Source organism: Musa acuminata, chromosome BXJ1-11 (genome assembly GCF_036884655.1).
Source record: "Musa acuminata AAA Group cultivar baxijiao chromosome BXJ1-11, Cavendish_Baxijiao_AAA, whole genome shotgun sequence".
Classification (NCBI taxonomy): domain Eukaryota; kingdom Viridiplantae; phylum Streptophyta; class Magnoliopsida; order Zingiberales; family Musaceae; genus Musa; species Musa acuminata.
In genome coordinates this window covers 29276251-29294911 of record NC_088337.1, presented here as the reverse complement: position 1 = coordinate 29294911, position 18661 = coordinate 29276251, and the positions used below count along the sequence as shown (strand labels likewise).

General features: G+C 35.6%; 2 protein-coding genes across 2 annotated transcripts; one reads left to right on the top strand and one right to left on the bottom strand.

The window, feature by feature from the left end:
- The first annotated feature begins 485 nt into the window (after positions 1-485).
- LOC135597555 (pyrroline-5-carboxylate reductase-like) lies at positions 486-11601 on the top strand. The gene is made up of 7 exons (XM_065090656.1): positions 486-769; positions 2841-2889; positions 4970-5061; positions 6273-6345; positions 9038-9158; positions 9336-9441; positions 11060-11601. The coding sequence occupies exons 1-7, from the start codon at positions 578-580 to the stop codon at positions 11246-11248; spliced, it is 822 nt and encodes a 273-aa protein (XP_064946728.1). The 5' UTR covers positions 486-577; the 3' UTR covers positions 11249-11601.
- A 425-nt stretch (positions 11602-12026) lies between these two features.
- Positions 12027-17993, bottom strand: LOC103971940 (uncharacterized). The gene is made up of 3 exons (XM_009386104.3): positions 17839-17993; positions 16394-16431; positions 12027-12400 (listed from the first exon to the last, which is right to left on the bottom strand). Exons 1-3 carry the CDS (start codon positions 17915-17917, stop codon positions 12287-12289), a joined length of 231 nt encoding a protein of 76 aa, XP_009384379.1. The 5' UTR covers positions 17918-17993; the 3' UTR covers positions 12027-12286.
- Positions 17994-18661: the final 668 nt, after the last annotated feature.

The window sequence follows — 18661 nt, the reverse complement described above, 5'->3', positions numbered from 1 at the left end:
TCTGTAAATTAAGTTAGGATTCATTGGATTTGATATCCTTGAAGACAACCTGTGGCCCAAAATCATGCCTTTGCTACATTGACTCAAGCCCTATGGGCCTATCACCCACCATAGATTTGAAGTCCTAAAACTGTCTCTTGATGGTTATGAAAGATCTTATCTAGCCAGTGCAATTAGATTTAAATTCTCTTAAAATCATTAGATTAGATCTCTCGGAAGTTATGATCATAACCCACAATTTTTTCATCTATACTAACCATATCTTAATAGCATTAATTTTATTGCTAATTTTAAACCTTAGTTTCAATCTTCATAAGAAATTCTAATCCATAAGGATAATGTAAATTAATAAATACAATAATATTCCAAATGAATTTTAGACATTTTATTAGATTGGAAATTTTTTTTAGCTAAGATTCTATAAACAACCCATTTAAAGTAGATTAAGTTTTGTCCGTTATAAAACCCTCTCCGTAATCTGTTGGTTGTGAGTGTGTTTATAGGGAACAAACCCCCCTTTTCGTCAACAGGCAGGGAGGAGTCACAGTGTCACGGTGGGCGAGGTTTGGGCGCGGTCATGGCGGTGCCGTCGACGGACATCTTCAATCTGGGCTTCATTGGCGCCGGGAACATGGCGGAGAGCATCGCCCGCGGCGTCTCCAAGTCCGGCGTCCTCCCGGCGTCCAGCATCCGCACCGCCCACCCCCGCCCCCAGCGCCAACAGCTCTTCCAGTCCTTCGGCGTCAGCATCGTCCAGGACAACGCCCAGGTATTATTTCTCTTCCTCTTTCCGTTGCCTCGGTCGATTGGATGTAAACGTGTTCTAGGCATGGAAGTTCGACCGGTGATTCTATGTTTCGTTGTATTCGATTTGTGTCTTTGAACTCGAGCAGACAAGAAAAACATTTCACCGAATTCGTCTATCATGGGTCTTCATTTCTTGATTAAGTGTTTTTTTTTTAATTTCTTGATTTGTTTTTCAAATAAAAAATTGCTTTTTCATTTTTCAACCAGCATTATCTATTACCTTTTCTATCCCCCTGCTTTTTATGCGTGTTGATAAAGACACGAACCGAGGCGTAAATGATTATTGAGTGCCATGTACTTTCTTATCAGTTCCGAATTATGCAGTCTATCCTGCAATTAGTTGAAAGTTTGATGTACAAACACATGAATCTGAGGGGTCAGAATAATCTTTGAGGCATTGGTAGTTTAGGTTTACAATGGTACATGCATAATCAGATAAATGATGTAATTACTAGTTTATTCATCTAGAAAGTAGTACATTGGTTCGTAACTCAAATTTAGTACAATTTAGCTTGTGCAAACTTGAATTTTCTCTGCGATGTTGCTTGATGTGTTTTCGTGTTGCAAAATTTCTTCTCACTAGGTTGAGCATTGGCAACCATTTTGAGATTGACGTATATTACCTCTTGAAAGTTGCATCAACTGTATAACATTGGCATGATCGTGGTTCTCGTTGAACTATCAAGAGTAGTGAGAAAGCAAGAGACTTTAAATAAGATCTGCCGATCTTTCAAAAATTGCTTTGCCATTGTTTTCTATCCTACTGTTGTCCTTTGACTTTTAAAACTTACGTAGACTGATAATAATATGAGAAATAACTGACAATTACCCTTTCATCCTGAGTTGTGATGTCACTAGTCAAATGAAACATCAGATGAATGTCTTCACTTCAATAGAACTTATATCCTGAATATAAGAATCCTACCAAACATCAAGGGTATCAAACTGTGGGTCTACAGCTTTTTTTTTATGATTTATATGCTCTTGTACTTACTAAAGTGATGTTCATGCCATTTTCTAACTGAAACAAAACTTAAAAATTGCAAGATGGTAAAAACAAAGTTTGATGACAATCTTGCTTATCTTGAGGCTCTTTGTTCTGTTGTCGGTTGACAAATTACTTTTTTCAAAATTTAAAATTTATGTGTCAGTAATTTGGATCTAAAGAGGAATGACAATTATAACAAAAAGGATCACATGGAAATTTGTAGGAGGAACTTTACAATGGACAACCATATGCCTTCTATTGCCAAAGAACAAATGTAACAACCCATATAAAACTATAGATTGTAAGCACAAATATTTTATGACTTTCTTCTTGTCATGTTTGTCATGTTCAATAGACTGAATTAGCTAATTGTTTTGGTATGTGCAAATGCTATTGTTTTAGTTCTGATCAGCTGGGGAATGGCATCACTCATGTGGTAACATTGACATATCTAGTTCTACAGTTTGTATAGTCAACATTTTTGGACCATATGCTAGATAACAACCCCTGTATTTATTAGATACAAGGACAATTTCAATTTTTTGATACATTTATCTTTGGTGGCAATTTCTATTTTCTTATGGGTTTTTTAAAAATTTCATCAGTAATATGAGACACTTGTATGCTAGTTTGTGCATTCTTACACATTTGCTTTTCTTGATTTTGGGTTCATTATGTCCTTATTTTCATTCAATTGACTTCTTGCAAAGCTAATCCTTTATCAGAATTGTATAGATTTGTTAATTGATGGTAAAGTACCTAGTGATATTTTGTGTTGCAATGTTACCTAAGTCAAGATCTTAATGCACTTAATTGTTTCAGACTAAGATATCCATGCTGATGTCACCCTCTTCTCATTATGTTGTTGATTGTTGACTTCTTTTTAATTTCTGTTATCAATTTTTCAGCAATTTGATATTTTGGCATTTAAAAGTAATTAAAGCCTTCTAATAGTCAATTAATTTGTTAGCTGTTGAGTTATTGGTTAAGGATTGCTTGGTAGTTATTTAATTTCTGATATTTGCAAATGTTTCTTATAAAATAGGTTGTTGATGACAGCGACATAGTTATTCTTTCTGTGAAGCCTCAAGTTGGTATGGTCTTGTCAGAAACTTTCGGAAGAAGATCTATCTTGTTAATTTTTTTACAAAAAATTAAGTTTGTTGATTTACATCTTATTATAAACCATTTATTTCTCAAATCATAAAAATATTGCCATTTTACTTGATTTTGAATTTGTATGCATGGATTTAGCAATTTTTTGTGACTTAAAGATGTTTTGGTTGTAATATACATCATCCTTCTATCTTTTATAAGTTATGTTCATGCATAATAAGATCTGTAGGGCTGGAATGATGTGGTGTTTTGGTACATTGCAACTTAGGATTATGTTACAAAACTTTTCTCTGTATGCATGCGGGCATGCTCATGCCTTTTTAATGTGCCCCTATGCTGGCTGATACACATAAAAAATTGTCCTATTCATGTTCAGAACACTGTTATGGCTAGGCACACTATCATGTCTAGGCAAGCTATCATGACCATGCATATTGTGTGCTAATATCTTTCCGTTACATGTATGTACTCATGTTGATGCACAATAATCATTTATCACTTATTTTACCAATACTTCCGATTTATACAATCTTTACATTGTGTAAACAGTTAATTGAAAAGAAAAAGGTTAAGGTAAAGCTTGCTGTGGAAAAATCCCTTCACCCGCGAGTCCAAACAAGGGAGAACTAAATTTCTCACAACCTAAATGAAGCAGGTGAAAAATCAAATTAGCTCATAGCACGTGCCAAGAGCACACATTTCTTAATGTACCAACCCGACTCAAATAAAAGAAACGATGCCTACATCTCAGACTAGGTATAATGCACCAAGAACAAAACAGGCGCTTACGTTACAAAAAATTATATATAAATCACTAAGACAAGAATTCCAATCAAAACATCAATTTTAACTCAACATATATGCTAGATGATGACCACTACAAGATGGAAGAGGGACGACAGTGGTGGTGTGTGTTAGCTGCAGGGTTAGGAAATGGGGTGAGAAAGTGAGGGAAAGCAGAAAAAAGGGAAGAGGGAGGACAGGACAGCAATGATGTTGATTGTGAGCTGTAGAGAGAGGAGATAAGCAGAGGAATGAAAGAGGGAGCGGAAATAAGTGAGAGAGGGAAGGAAGGCTAGTGGTGAATCGGGATTATAAATTGGGGATTTTTTTGTGACGTCTTCATTTTTCTATCATTTATATTCTTAATTGGGCAGAAAAAAGGGTTGTTTTGTTTCTCCAAAAACTTTAGCTTACACAGAATACAAACCAGAATTTTGTATTCATTATTGTAATCGATTGGTTAACATGTTGGTTAACTGCGTTCTGTCTTCGGACAAGGTGCAGCAAATGGATAATCCTATTGATACTGCATTTTTAGGATCTATAGTAGATTTTATTGATATCACTAATTCGCAAGTCTCCATGCATCTCTATTTTGTTTTGATAACTATGATAGTGTCATAAATTCCAAGTTCCCAACCAGTTATCCTAGTCAAATTTTGCATTCTAGCTATTTGCTGTGATTACTCTGATAACAATTTGCACTAAATCATGAAAGTTTTCCATAGTCACTTAGTTCTGGTGGTATCTAGTCCAAATGCAGCTTGTTGTTTTGGACCCAGTGTTTTATAATTGTTTCATGGATATTACACATATGAGACATCAAACTTATATAAAGGATATTTATTTATGATTTATCTATTTTTTTTGTTCTTTGCAATTTTGTATAATAACCAGTAAATTCCATGCTCTTTTGTATAGAGAAGAAATGGTTGTTAAAACTCTATTATGCCACATCTGAAATCTATTGATCAGCTTTTATCCACTTTAAAGCTATCTTTTATACTTTCAAAAGGGCACGATGTACAATAATGTTATCTTTTGTTGTCTATCATTCCCTTGCATGTCTTCACTCTTTATGTCTTATGCATAAACTAAAGGATGTGAAATGTCTGATGGGTTCACTGCTTGATTTTAAATGTTATTTGGAGGTCAACTATCAACTTTCATGTGCATGGTGACATAGTAGTTTTTGGTTTTGTATCTTGTACAGTTTGAATGTGCCATTTTGTCTGCATTTTATGTTAGTATCTTGTTAATATATTCTAAATGCAGTTAAACAAGTCTTACTGGACCTGAAGCCCTTTTTCACAGAAGAAAAACTTTTGGTATCAATAGCTGCAGGAATTAAGTTAAGAGATTTGCAGGTCTGGTTTAAAATATCCTGCTGACTTGTTGTAAAATTGTGCATGTTGTTTCCTTGAGATGAATCATGAGTGGCTTTCTTTTGATTGTACATTATTGGTATTTATCATCTTTCTAGTAGTTATGAGGAACTACTGGTATAAATAATGGAAAGTAAAAAATATTAGGTAAAATATTGTTGTTTTACAATGCATGAAATAATGCTAATCTTTGTCACTAAACAGTTTTGCTATTACTGCTGCGGCATTCGCTTGTTTGCTTCAAAGTGAAATCTATATTAGGGCAGTTATTCTAGTATTTCATTTTTCTCTTGGCACAGTTTCACGTGGCTAATACATAGCAGCATGATGAATGTCGTCATTATACACAGAAGCCAATGAAATTAGTAAAGAATGATGTAAGAGTAAGTTGGAAGAGACTAAAGTGATGAAGGCATGCAATATCTGAATTTTCTATTTCATGATAATTTTGCCTATTATTATATTAAGACTAGTCCCTTATTGGAACTGAATTGTTTTGGGAACACAGAATTTTATATATGATTTCATACTTACTAGTAACTGGGGCTCATGCATTCAGATACTGTACATTGCATGATAGACAAACAACTTGGTCTCCAACCTATTGGACTCATGTAAAAAAGGGCGTACCCAGTGCTCCCGCCAATGTGAGGTGTTGGGAGGGTTAACGTACAAGCCATGTCTTTTGAGCTAAATCAAAGTCATTAGGGTCTCCAACCTATTGGACCCATGTCTTTATCCAAAAAAAGTGGATCAATGGGCGTACCATGCCATGCCATAACAATGAAAGTCAAGCTTTAGCAAGGTTAGACAAGTTTAATCAAATCAACTTTTGAGCTAAGCTTGATGAGTTAAGAATCAAAGTGGAGCTTGAGCTATTAGTGAGCAGCTCGGTTTATTTGTCAAAGGATATTATCAAGGCTAAGGCACATGTTGACTTCCATGTCAGTAATATTTGCAAGTGCAAATCAAGTCCAGTTATGCACAACAGTTTATTTGTTTGTGAGTTACCATAGATTAATTATTGCTTTCCCACTTGTTTCCAGTGTGGCCCAGATCATTTTTCCATTCATCTTCAGTAATATTTATCTATGTTTTTCAACATTAAAATTTTCTTAATTCATATCATTGTATCTGAATCTTTGAAAGCCTATCAATTGTTCTATATATCAAAAAAAAAAAAAAAACCTCAGGAATGGTCTGGTCAGCGTCGAGTAATCAGGGTAATGCCAAATACACCTTCGGCTGTTGGAGAAGCAGCATCAGGTAATAATATCTACTTTTTGTTTGCATTGCCTTTCTGGAAGCATTGATAAATTATTTTGTCATAAATATTGCTTTTCTATCTAGATGCTTGTTATATAAATGTTTGTGATTATGAGAATCTGAGATGGTAGGTGCTTGTGATGCAGATTTCTGCTTTGTTAGAAAACATATTGAATGCATCATAGGAAAATGTAAATTTATTTTTAAGTTCCTAATTTATTAACATATGTTGTTTTATTTCATTAAATTTATATTCCCTAGTCCAAAGTGTAAAGGTTGTTCAACAAATGTGTATGACTAAGCATCTCAAAGCTTAAACATTCTTCATGATTTCATGTGACGCATTTAAGCAATGTCTGCAATTTCGTATCGTACCGGAGTTTCGACGTTCGCTCGGTACGGTACGAAACTGTATACCGAGCGGTATACTGTTCGGTATACTGCTTGGTGTATATATATATATATATATATATATATATATATATATATATATATATATATATATATATATATATATATATATAGGCGACGTCGTCTCTCTCTTCTCTTAGGCGAAGCGATGTCGCCTCGTTTATATATATATTTCTATATAAATTAATATATATGTATATATAAAAGATTATATATTTATATTTATATATATATTTTTTACTTAAAAGGCGACGTCGCATCGCATCGGCGACGTCACCTTTTCCTTCCCCACGCGGGGCGACGTCGCCTCGTTTATTTAAATATATAAATATATATATATAATCTGAAAAAGGCGACGTCGCGTCGCCTCGGCCATGTCGCCAAACGTCACCTTTTTCTAATATATATATATATATATTTATTATATTTATTATTTTATTATTTTTTTCGTTCCGTCCGTTAGCGGGCGGTCCGCGTACCGGTATGTCGTCGGACCAGTATGTACCGCCCGTACCGGTTGGTATCATTCGGTATTGCCTACCTTGCATTTAAGAGCTGGATTTTGCCTCCAGCTTGCAATGAGTGCATCAACTTGGCCAAAGCTAATGAAGTGCATGACAATTTCATGATTAAATTTTACTACACGAGGATTTGTACTGTAACATGTTACTATTTACTAAATCTGAGTTGACTAAAAGTTGAAGCACACCTTGTATTTCATCATTGGTTAAAAAGAACTGAGGATGTTAAACTTAAAAGGGGATTCATATAATATCCTTGATTTTTGTCTGCTTAATAACTTTTACCAGAGGATCTTTTTTTTTTTGTGTAACTAAGGCATATATTAGAAATTCATATTACTTAGAAATTTGTTTTAGTCTAGTCTGATTATGACAAATGTGAGAATGATATCTGAATTTGTTACGCTGGCTATTTATTATTGATATGAATTTTTTGTGATCACGAGAAATAATTTGCAAGGAAATTGTCAAAGTGATAGCATATAAATAGTTCTGTACACTATTTTGGTTATATGCTTTTCTTTTTCTTGTTATGCATAACATTGTGCTTTGTTTCAGACGTCACCAGTTACAAAGACAGTCAGTTCTCTTTTCAATCATAAGTCAATTGATTGCCATGGCATGACTTGGTCATCAAAAACAGAAAAGAATTTATATACCAATAACAAAGCATTTACTGGTTTTTGGTTGAAGAATTAGGTAAGTTAAATGTTCAATGAACTCGATATATATTTCAAAAAATAAGATTTTTGAGATGGATCAATTGCAAAACTAATAAGGCAATATCAGGTGTACATAAAATTGGAAGGCCTAGAAAGAAAGGAATTATCTAAGGTTATGGAAGCTGTGACAGAGGATTTCCAGGAGCTTTTGGATTAGACATTGTTGTCACCATTGATGTTACTTGTTGGCGATTTTAAATCCAACCTTAAAAATTAGTTGGTTGATGGTTATCCGCATGGTGATCAAACAATGAAATGACATTTCTCTACATCAACCTTTTCACACTTCTTGCGGTAATGAAATAGATTAATGCCTTTCACTTTAAGATTATTGCTTTCAGTCAACTTTTTTCTTGATCCTTGGAAAAATCTTAAATTTCAAATGGAGAAGTTCAATCATTGTTGGCACACTAAAATTCCATTGAAAGCTTCTAGATGAGGAAGAAAGGACAAGAGATGGTGTGCTTCCAAGGTTGCCTTGCCTCATGCCCGCATGAAAGCATTGGTGCCCACCTTTCCCCCCCTGTCCTTTACTTTCTCATTCACCACTGGTCAATATAGGTATATGCTAGTGTTCTTTAAATTTCACCTCCCAACTTCTTTTCTTATTTCCTTTTATTTTTTGTTTTCTTATAAGTTCATCATATGCCACAAGTCCACTTCCCTTTATCACTCAAGCTCCTGATTGCATGCATTTGTCCAACATGGCGTTGATGCGGCAGATCCTTAGGCATGGGGTTCATTGGAGAAAATGAAACCCTGTGCTTGACACTTGACCATTCATTTTAGTGTAATGCTATTCGTCAACTTACCATCTATTAGTTTCTAGTATACTTTGGAAAGAAAATGAGTTTTGACTTATCATCTCGACCTGTTTGAAAGAAACAAAAAGTGAATATATATATATATATATATATATATATATATATATATATAATACGAAGCTTTGATGCTAACTAGTGGAAAATGTAACATTATTTTTTGTGTCAAGTCTATAAAGTACAATTTGCACGCCTCTAAAGTGCTTATTGTTCATAGTCATGTGTATGGGAGAGATGGCAACTAAGAAAGATGAAGAACGTGTGACCAGTTTGTTCCGTGCAATTGGAAAGGTGTGGACAGCAGATGAAAAGTATTTTGATGCTGTAACTGGCTTGAGGTACACTTCTTGTCTTATACTGAATTTTGAACTTGACTAATTTGTTATACACTAGCTTATTGGGAATTTTTAGTGTTCATTTATTTGTATAGAGCAATTAATATGAAATTATATATTTTTCTTCGTTTTAGTCCTTGGGAAATGCTTTCTATTAACAAATGTGCTGTCTAATTTTAGTGGTAGTGGCCCAGCATACATATATCTTGCAATAGAAGCCTTGGCTGACGGTGGAGTGGCTGCTGGTCTGCCTCGTGATCTTGCTCTTGGTCTGGCATCTCAGACAGTACGTGCAAATTGCTTTATAAAGTCTTTTACCCTTTTAATATGTTCCAAACGGGATTTGCTAAAACATTTCTGTCACTAATGCCTAGTCAAATATCTATAGATTTTTTTTTTGGACAAAGGGTAAGTGGTGAATGTAGGATTTGAGCTAAGGACCTTACAATATTTTGTCAAACTTTTTATTAGCTAAACTAGTCGGCACCCTCAATACCTATAGATCTTTTGATAACAATAGAATAATTTCGTGTTGCACCACATGAAGACTTGTGATTCTTTGGAGGATCATCAAAATTTTGCAACAAACTGTACTAATTTACCTAACACTTAACACTAGCGAATTAGGTTTTATTTTGTTATTAATGTTACATTATGTCAATCAAGGATTACAATATAAAATGATACCGCCTGGTACTAGTTTGCCAGCAGATCGGTAAGCGAACCTCTTATTAACGGACGGTATCATTGATCTAGCCCCGTATCGTCCGATACGGGGCTGTATCGGGCGGTAATGATCAATATTTCAACTATTATTGCTTAAAATAGGTCGGTAACGATCGATTTCGACCCTCGCCGCTTGGTACTCGGCGGTATCAGCCTGGCTGTGGCGAGAGAAGAAGCGTCGAGGGAGAAGACGCTCGAAGAAGAGGTAGAAGAAGAGAGAGAATCGAGAGAACCTAGATGCTTCTCGATCTGATGCTACCCTCCCTCAGCGATCCCGATCCAGGAGGTAACGAAGAGGCGACGACTCGACTTATTCTTTGCCATATTTTTTGCCAAAGGCCAAAGATGTCTACGGCCTTCAATGTCTTTGCCGAACACCGCAGATGAGAAGACTGCGTTCTTCTCCTCGTCTCGCCAGACGAGGAGAAGAAAAGTAGGCGACGTCGTCGAGGCAACATATGCCTCCTTTTATATATATATATATATATATATATATATATATATATATATATATATATATATATATATATATATATATATATACGTATTAAGCGGTATGCTCGTACGGTACTATATTGAGCAAAGCTCGATACGTCGGTACGGAACGAAATTATAAACCTTGATGTCAATGACTCAATGCATTATGTTGACCATATTTATTTTGGAGGTTTATGAAATTGCTTTTTCATTGGTAGTTTACTATGTAAATATTGATCCTCTGCAGACATTGCCTTTGACAGGAACCTGGTGCATAAACCAGTAAACAAGCTCAATCAAGGTTTCTTTTTTCCTAAATTCTCCATTCTCTCCTTTATAAACAGAGTGGTACTCATGCCCAGTCATACGGTCTGTTGATGTCACATCTCCTTCTGTCTTTGAACACAGAATCACAGATAACTGGAACATGAATTTCTTCTTCTTTGCACCCTACTTGATTTGGTCAGTTACTGTCGGCTCAAAACATGAAGTTGAAGAATAAGCCACAGCTTATGTTAGAGAAAATTGTCATGTTGTTTATTTACTATCAGATAAAAAGAATCTACATAGCTTTCATATGTATTTTCCGACAGTGCCGACTTGTGTGGAATTCAAGACTCTAGATCAACTTGGCAATCAGCAATAAATATGTCTCTGCCGATCATAAACATGGGTCTAACTTAGCTTATTGTTTTGTGCAGGTTTTAGGTGCTGCAACCATGGTTAACAAGACTGGAAAACATCCTGGCCAACTGAAAGATGCAGTAACTTCTCCTGCTGGAACGACCATTGCTGGGATTAATGAACTGGAGAGGGGGGCATTCCGGGGAACCCTAATGAGCGCAGTTATTGCAGCCACGAAGCGCTGCCAAGAACTATCACAATCATAAAACCTAGCAATTTGCATCAGTCTTTGGCTCATTTCGATCACCAACCCACAGCTTGCATTTTCACCGGCCAACGGAGTTAGAGGGGCTAGTTCTCATAAAATAAGGTGTCATTTCCTGTCTCAAGGATAAGTTAACAGGAACTTGAATTTTTGTTCATCCCCACCCTACTAAACAGGATGCATCAAGACACTAGTGCTGAATTTTGTTGCTAAATTATCTAGAATTTCAAAAACTTTTCTTAGGTAGGCTTTGACTGAAGTAAGAGTGGAAATCGCGTAAAGCTTGTGATTTAGAAGAAAATTTTGGCAAGAGATTTTTAATTTAATTGTTTACTTGATTGCTGGTTTTGTTTACTTTTTGGTTCATAACCTTGTTAGGCATTCTTTGTTCTACTATGATCATTAGTTACTGGCAGCATCAGATGACGCCATGCACATTGCTTGAATTCCGTTCACAATCAGTAGCCATGCACATTGTTTACTTTTTGGAGTGCTTGCAGGCCTTAGAAAGCCTTCCACCTTTTTGGAGGCTGAGACAATCTACAATAGGGAAGACAGCAACTATGTTTCATACTCTTATCCATATAACAGTCTACAAAAGGGAAGATGGCAATTAGAAGGCTCTATCTATATATCTCATCTCAATAGACAAGGGATAATTTTGGAGGTGGCAGACAAGCATCTCATCTCAATGCAACCATCAATGCCTGCATAAGAAGACGAGCAACAATTTATGTCATTGGCAATAACTAAACTGGACTTTAATTAAAACTGAAGCACATTGTAAAGAGGACATCTTATCAAGTTTCATAATTATTTTGATTGCAACTCACTCAGGCGGTTGTGACACCCATTACTTGATTTTAAGTTTTTAACATCACCTTTGGGTCGAAACAAATTAACTTAATTTGCTTTTCCGGTACCTGCTCATTACAATATTTGATGTAATAGACAAACATGATTAGTTCAAGACAAACTAAAATCCCAAAACGATTCAGAACTCGGCACACCCAGCATGCTCAAAAGACTCCAACAGCAATCAATAAGACTTCCCGCAATGTATCAAACTGCCAGCACCCAAAAAGAGTCCAAAAACAGCTGCACTTCCCAGAGTGGTTTGCCCGATATATCTTATCTTCAGTAATCCCGGCACCTGTTTCATATTAAGACCATTTAAGCTATACATCTCTTACGTACGACCTATGCATGAAACACGTAATTTAAGATGTTCAAATCTAGAGCATTGTACCAAAATGTGAATTTTCAATGGTAATAAAATATCAACAACTGTGTAGCACACGAGAGCCGAACATTATGTTAGCAGAAAGAAGCAAAAACAAGGTAAAATGAAGAGTTAGGCCTCCATCCACAAACATGCTTTCATAAATCTGAGGATCCCTGAAAGACTGGTAGATCATATCCACTTTCCGAGACTGTCAAAACTCAGGATGGCCAATATGAAGTATGCTAACTATGAGTTTCAGTATTATTAGGAGGTTGAACAATCAGACCTCACAAAAAGCATAGTACAATGAATATATAAAGGCTATAACCTTTCATTTTCTCCGTGGCTTTTAATATTTTTGATCACCTATAAATAAGATCCCGGTTTGATCACCTATAAATAAGCCAATAATTATGTAGCCTGGGACATATTTAGCATCTGACATCATCAGGAAAAGCCTTGGACATTGTACAGAAACTCTGGAACCAGTCATGTTGATTAGAAGACAATTGGAGTTAATGAATGAATATGCAGCTACCCAAGATGCACCGAGGTTCACCCAACCTGTAACATTGTAGAAATTCATTAGATACCCCTAATTTCAACTGAATAATAGATCTCAACTTGGCAAGTGGGAGGAAGAGCAGAAAGGTGCTATGGTACCACAACTTTAGACAAGTTACAGTTTCTCGAACAGGACCTCAGGACAAACCCAGGAACATACCTTAAACAAGAACTCAAATTCAAAAACCCCAGACTTTGATACTAAAGGATATTAAATTCCTTTTGGCAAACTTCAAAACAGGAATTTTCCACCAGATTGTAACATGACAAGCCACAAATACTTCTAATCCTACATCCATAAGTTTCCTGACCAATTAATGATTTTTTTTAACTATCCTCCACAAGAAGAAATAGAGATAGACCATAGGCCCTCTTGTGAAATGCGAACAACTTGTGACAAGTAGAGAATGTGGAGGTTCCTTTTGCAAATTAAGTGTTGTATTTAAGATGTGGAGGATGGGAATCACAGAGAATATGTGAAGATTCAATAATCTTGTCACTCCAAAATTCCACCAAAAGAAATCTCTATAATTGCTACCAAAATTAACTAGCTAAACAACTTACCTAGCCTATGCCACAACTCTATTAGCTATGTTAGATGACATATAGACCTAAAATAGGTCTCTAAACATCACTTAAAGTTGATATCAAAATTAACTACGAAAACTAATCCGAAAATAAAAGAAAAATAGGACAACTCTATCCTACCCAGCTTCAAAGTGACATATAGGGCTTCAGTCCACTCCAAATTCAAGAATACTGTTATGTTCTAGAATTAAATATCCTCCCTTTCTTAGTCGACATAGGGATCTTCAAGAGCTTTATCGCAACTTCCACATGCTAGATTGCAACTGGATTGAGTCTTAGTGGCATTTTGTTGTTGGAATAGGATGAAGCATCACACATATAACCTGCCCAAAGCTTTTCAAGCTGCTCATTGCTGAATCACACCCATATTTTGGTCCTTTTGATGGGCCCTATGACACCCAGGCTAATAAGAGAGATCAGGGTCAGGCCAACCATAACAATGCCTCTCTCAGATCCACACATTGTCGGAGCATCCTTGCCTTTCCTTCTGTTCTTCATCTGTTACGGTAGAGCAAAGACGACGCTCAACGTGATCCTCAATTCAAAAAAGAGATGTGAACCACCCTATAATGCTAGTATCCCCAGTATGAAGTAGATCACAGTTAGAGCATGTCCAATACATGTTGGCATTGGTTTGATACAGGTTGAGACCGACTAGTAGCCCAGCCAATCATAAATCTAGTCCATGGTTAAGGGCAGACTTCTGACTTCATCCACATATACCATCCTCTGGACATTCGATCAACCAACATAGCATGGAAAGGATCATTACCAAAATATATTAGACAAAATTACAATTCCTATACTGGTGTTTACGGGCCCAGGAAGTACGTATACAGAAATGAAGTCACCATGATCATGTCAGATATGAGCTGGACAAGAAGACATTCAGCTGTTGTAGTGACATGCTCGATACCTACCTCTCCTAGTCATACCACAAATTTATGAGTGCTTGAATTTTAGGTTTTAGGGAAATTCTCAAAATATTTGAGGTTGAAAAGCTGGAAATGACTGGAAAAGATTTGGGGTTCATGATCATAGTTTTTAGTATTGTTCTGGAAGTCAACAAGAAAAGATGAAATTTTAAGAGAGAACAACAAAAAAGAATTTTTTAGGGTATTCAACATTGTAGAAGAAAAATAGAGAGAAAAATGAGAAGAGAGAATAACATGGAGGCTCACTGCAGATCATAGGAGTCACACCTACGCTAGTAGCCTATATCTTAATTCGAACTAAATTCGTGTAAGACATCTTAAACCATCTTGAGTCGCATGAACCTAGGTCTCTATATTTATCTCAAGTTCCAAAATTCCACTTTTTTATTGTTGTAGATTATTCTATCAACAAACAAATGGCCAATGTGTAATTGGATAAATGACAGACATGCAGTACATAAGTATCGTCAACAATCATTAGTGATGAACATATTGCAATTATTGTAGACAGTGTTATATGGACTCTTGCATCCATACCCACAAACTGTGTCGAACACATTCAAGCATCCACATTTATTAGACATTTTAATTATACTATAAATGACACAACAATAAAAGAATTGAATGTTTCATGATCCTAAAGATTTCAACGAGTATAACTTCCAACTTTTGTATTTTCATATATACAACATGAGTATGCTATTACTTTTCCATAGTTATGCTTCTAGGTGTCCCTTAACGGCTTAACTCGTTATCTCATTTTTGAATCAGAAACTTGGAACATGCATATTGAATTTTTTTGTGCCCATTTCCATGCAACACTGATTTGAGACCATCATTAGCGATAAGCAGCTATTGATACTTGATAGACAATCAATTAATCAGATCATGGGATCTGGCAGAGCTGACTAATATTGGTCATTGCTAGATTGGGATCATAAACAACATATCAGCCAACTGACTGCTAGTAGATTGCCAGCCTTCATGTCAACTAGTGATCATTAATCAATAGCAGATCAGCACATGATGCTCTCTATCTGTCAGTACCATGGGTGGATGATCTTTGTGGTTGGAATGATGACAGTTGGTGACCATCAGCCATTACAGATTGGATAACCAACAACTCCAACAAATCATCAGTTGTCAATCACCAAAGACCATGGTGCAACTTATCAAATTCCATAAGCTGTGGACAATGATCTTCCAGCACCGACTTTTCACAGATCATCAACTATTTATTTTCCAATGATCATCATCACCGAATGATCACCGGTTGTTGCCAGAAGAATGTCAACCAATCATCAGTTGCTAACAGCCAATAATTGAAACTCGCTAATCATAAACATAAACCCATAGCTGACTGGCTGTCTTTTTTGTTAAGAAAAAAACCAAAGTGGATTCAAATTTTGATAACACAGATTCATATTTCTCAATAGTATTCCATGATCAAGACAATTGCTAAACGACCATATAAAATTTTATTATAATCTTTTGTTTATAAAACAAATCAACTTTAATTATTGAATAATACGAATTACTTTTGATTCTTTTGTAACACAAGATTCCCTTTTCTGTAAATAACTCTTACCAGTAATTATGATGTCACATGTGGACAATCCATCACTATCTTGTTCATTTGCTACAAAATATTTTTTGCCAATAAAAGAAATATATGCATATATACATATATATACATATATACATAAAGAAAAAACTATGTCACCAAAAGTTAAAGTACAAATGGGAACATCAAGTTCACAGAATATTAAGGAATTAAATAAGCAATTAAATAGTAGGCGATCCTTAAAGCATGAAAGAAAGCTAGCAACATTACCTTATATCTGATAGCCTCATATGTCCCATAAACGGCACCTGCAAGGAATAATGTCCTATAACCCTTTGAAATAGTTTCAACTAGAATATTATTAGAGAAAAATATTAAAAAAACAAAAAATGGAATTCAGAGGAGGAATAACCATTAGTGTACTAGAATTAGCCAGACAAAGTTAAAGAAGGATTGCAAAAAGAAGCTTGGTGATACATATTTTTGTGGGTTTTTAGCACAAAAAATTGGTTGAATAAAAATATGTGCCCATCACATTGGCCATTAAAGATCACAACCAAGTGCTTATATCCTACAGACTTTCTAGGGGAACAAGCGTCTAGGGAGGGTCAATGAACAACCTTAACCTCGTAAGCAGAGGGGTTATTCTAATGATTTGAACCTTACTAATTTGTGCAATGCCAAGGTGCACCATCTTCTGATCTTGGCAGCAAATACAAAAAAGAATACCTACTCTTATTAGCTTGAAGTACAACTTGTTACCATTTAGTGTCGGACTGGGAAAATTAATATGTATAGATTGGCACGATTGAAAATACATTATGCACAGTTCTTTATGACAGTTTTACCAGGAATTTAAACCAATGTTTGAAGTACTCCAATATATGGTACCTACGATAGTTTTAGAAATGAATCTTTGGGTCTTGGCATGTAAACGGCAACTTTATAAGTTACAATATTTGGACTTCCTCTGACATTTCACAGGTTTAGCTACCACTTAAACTTCAAAATTTTTGTTAACACAAACAACATAGTGAAGGGAAGACTTTTTTTTCTTCGATTCTTGACTTTTTTGGGACATATGGACGAGTTCAGAACATTTAAGTAATTTTGCTTGTCATAGTAGAAAGCAAATACACGACAAAAAGCAACATGGAGAATCCTAGGATTTCTCTTAATTTCACACATATCATAACCTTGCTAATATATTATGCATCCTATGTTTTGTTTCAGATGTTAAATATGAAACATGATTCATAAGCGAAGTTCTTCATAGCTGATGTAAAGATGGATACACGGGATATACATTGAGTCACTCTTGATTCCAGCAACACAGGGAAGCCCATAGACAAAAACCCCAATGTATAATCAAAACAAACACAACAAAAAACAACCCCGTAAGAGGCCATCCTTTTTCTTCCCCAGGATAAGTCGAGACTTCAAAGATTAACGCAAAGTTCCATTCAAGAACGCAGAACAACCGACCGACAAAAGATAAGCGCGCACCACTCCTCCAGAACAAAAACACCACCTCCAACAACAAAAAATACACCTATATATCGCGCATATATAAGACCTAAATCTCTGGCTTGATTGCCAGAAGGGTCCGGCCACGTTACAATCCCCATTAAGAGGAAGCATTAGGTTTAGGGTTTTAAGACATCCACGAAAAATAAACATAAGCGGGAAAGGGGTTCGGGTCGTCGATGGCGTACCGACCGCTCCGCCAACGGCGCCGCCAATCGCTACGCCGGCAGTGACGCGAGCCAAGCAGCTGTCTCTCGCCATCCCCATCGCTCTTTCTGGTTTCTGCCAATACGATAGAGTCGCGAAAGCAAACCTCTTTCTTATGTATTTCCTTTTCCCCTTATATTAGTGGAAAAAACACATAAGAAAATATTAACTGATAAAAGAAAACTAAGTCTCTGTGCGGCGCATGACCGCTTCACCATGCGCATGTTAGATCGGATAATGCAAATTTGGTCGATGTGCGACGGGGCTTAGCCACTTAGGCCCTGTTGTCGAGGGACCCACCTAGATGGGTCCCATTAACCACCATAGCATGACATCACTTTGTTCCATTTTTTTATGGTTTCGCTTTCACGACTTATCTTTGTTATAAAAAATTTAAATTTTAAATTATATTCATCAAAATGAATGTCATATATAAAATAATTTATTTTCGAATCCCGCCTTTATTATTTATTATTTATAAAAAAAGTTAATAGCAGTGCTGAAATGTAAAACTATTATCTTAAGAAGGTATTTAATAAAACACATAATATTTTTACATAAATGAATTCTTTAGTACCATAAGAATACCACTCTAACTTCTAAATTTACATATGATATTTTTCACATTAAGAATTCTTATTAGGGAGTCATTTTGATGAAGCACCAAACCCCTTAGATATTCAACTCTCAAGACACAATAATTTAAGTGGGGATTGATGACTAATTTTTAACACTTAAATTAATTAATTTGATCCTCATTATGGATCTAAAAAATACTTATAAATCTTAACATAATGTCATGCT

Bases quoted from the DNA above. Each gene is read 5' to 3' on its own strand.
- LOC135597555 (XM_065090656.1), top strand. From the start codon at position 578: ATGGCGGTGCCGTCGACGGACATCTTCAATCTGGGCTTCATTGGCGCC. The intron at 6,346-9,037 runs GTAATAATATCT...TATTGTTCATAG, and splicing joins TGTTGGAGAAGCAGCATCAG to TCATGTGTATGGGAGAGATG. The intron at 9,442-11,059 runs GTACGTGCAAAT...TGTTTTGTGCAG, and splicing joins TTGGTCTGGCATCTCAGACA to GTTTTAGGTGCTGCAACCAT.
- LOC103971940 (XM_009386104.3), bottom strand. From the start codon at position 17,917: ATGGGGATGGCGAGAGACAGCTGCTTGGCTCGCGTCACTGCCGGCGTA. The intron at 16,432-17,838 runs GTACGCCATCGA...TATTCCTTGCAG, and splicing joins CGCCGTTGGCGGAGCGGTCG to GTGCCGTTTATGGGACATAT. The intron at 12,401-16,393 runs GTAATGTTGCTA...AATATGAAACAG, and splicing joins ATGAGGCTATCAGATATAAG to GTGCCGGGATTACTGAAGAT.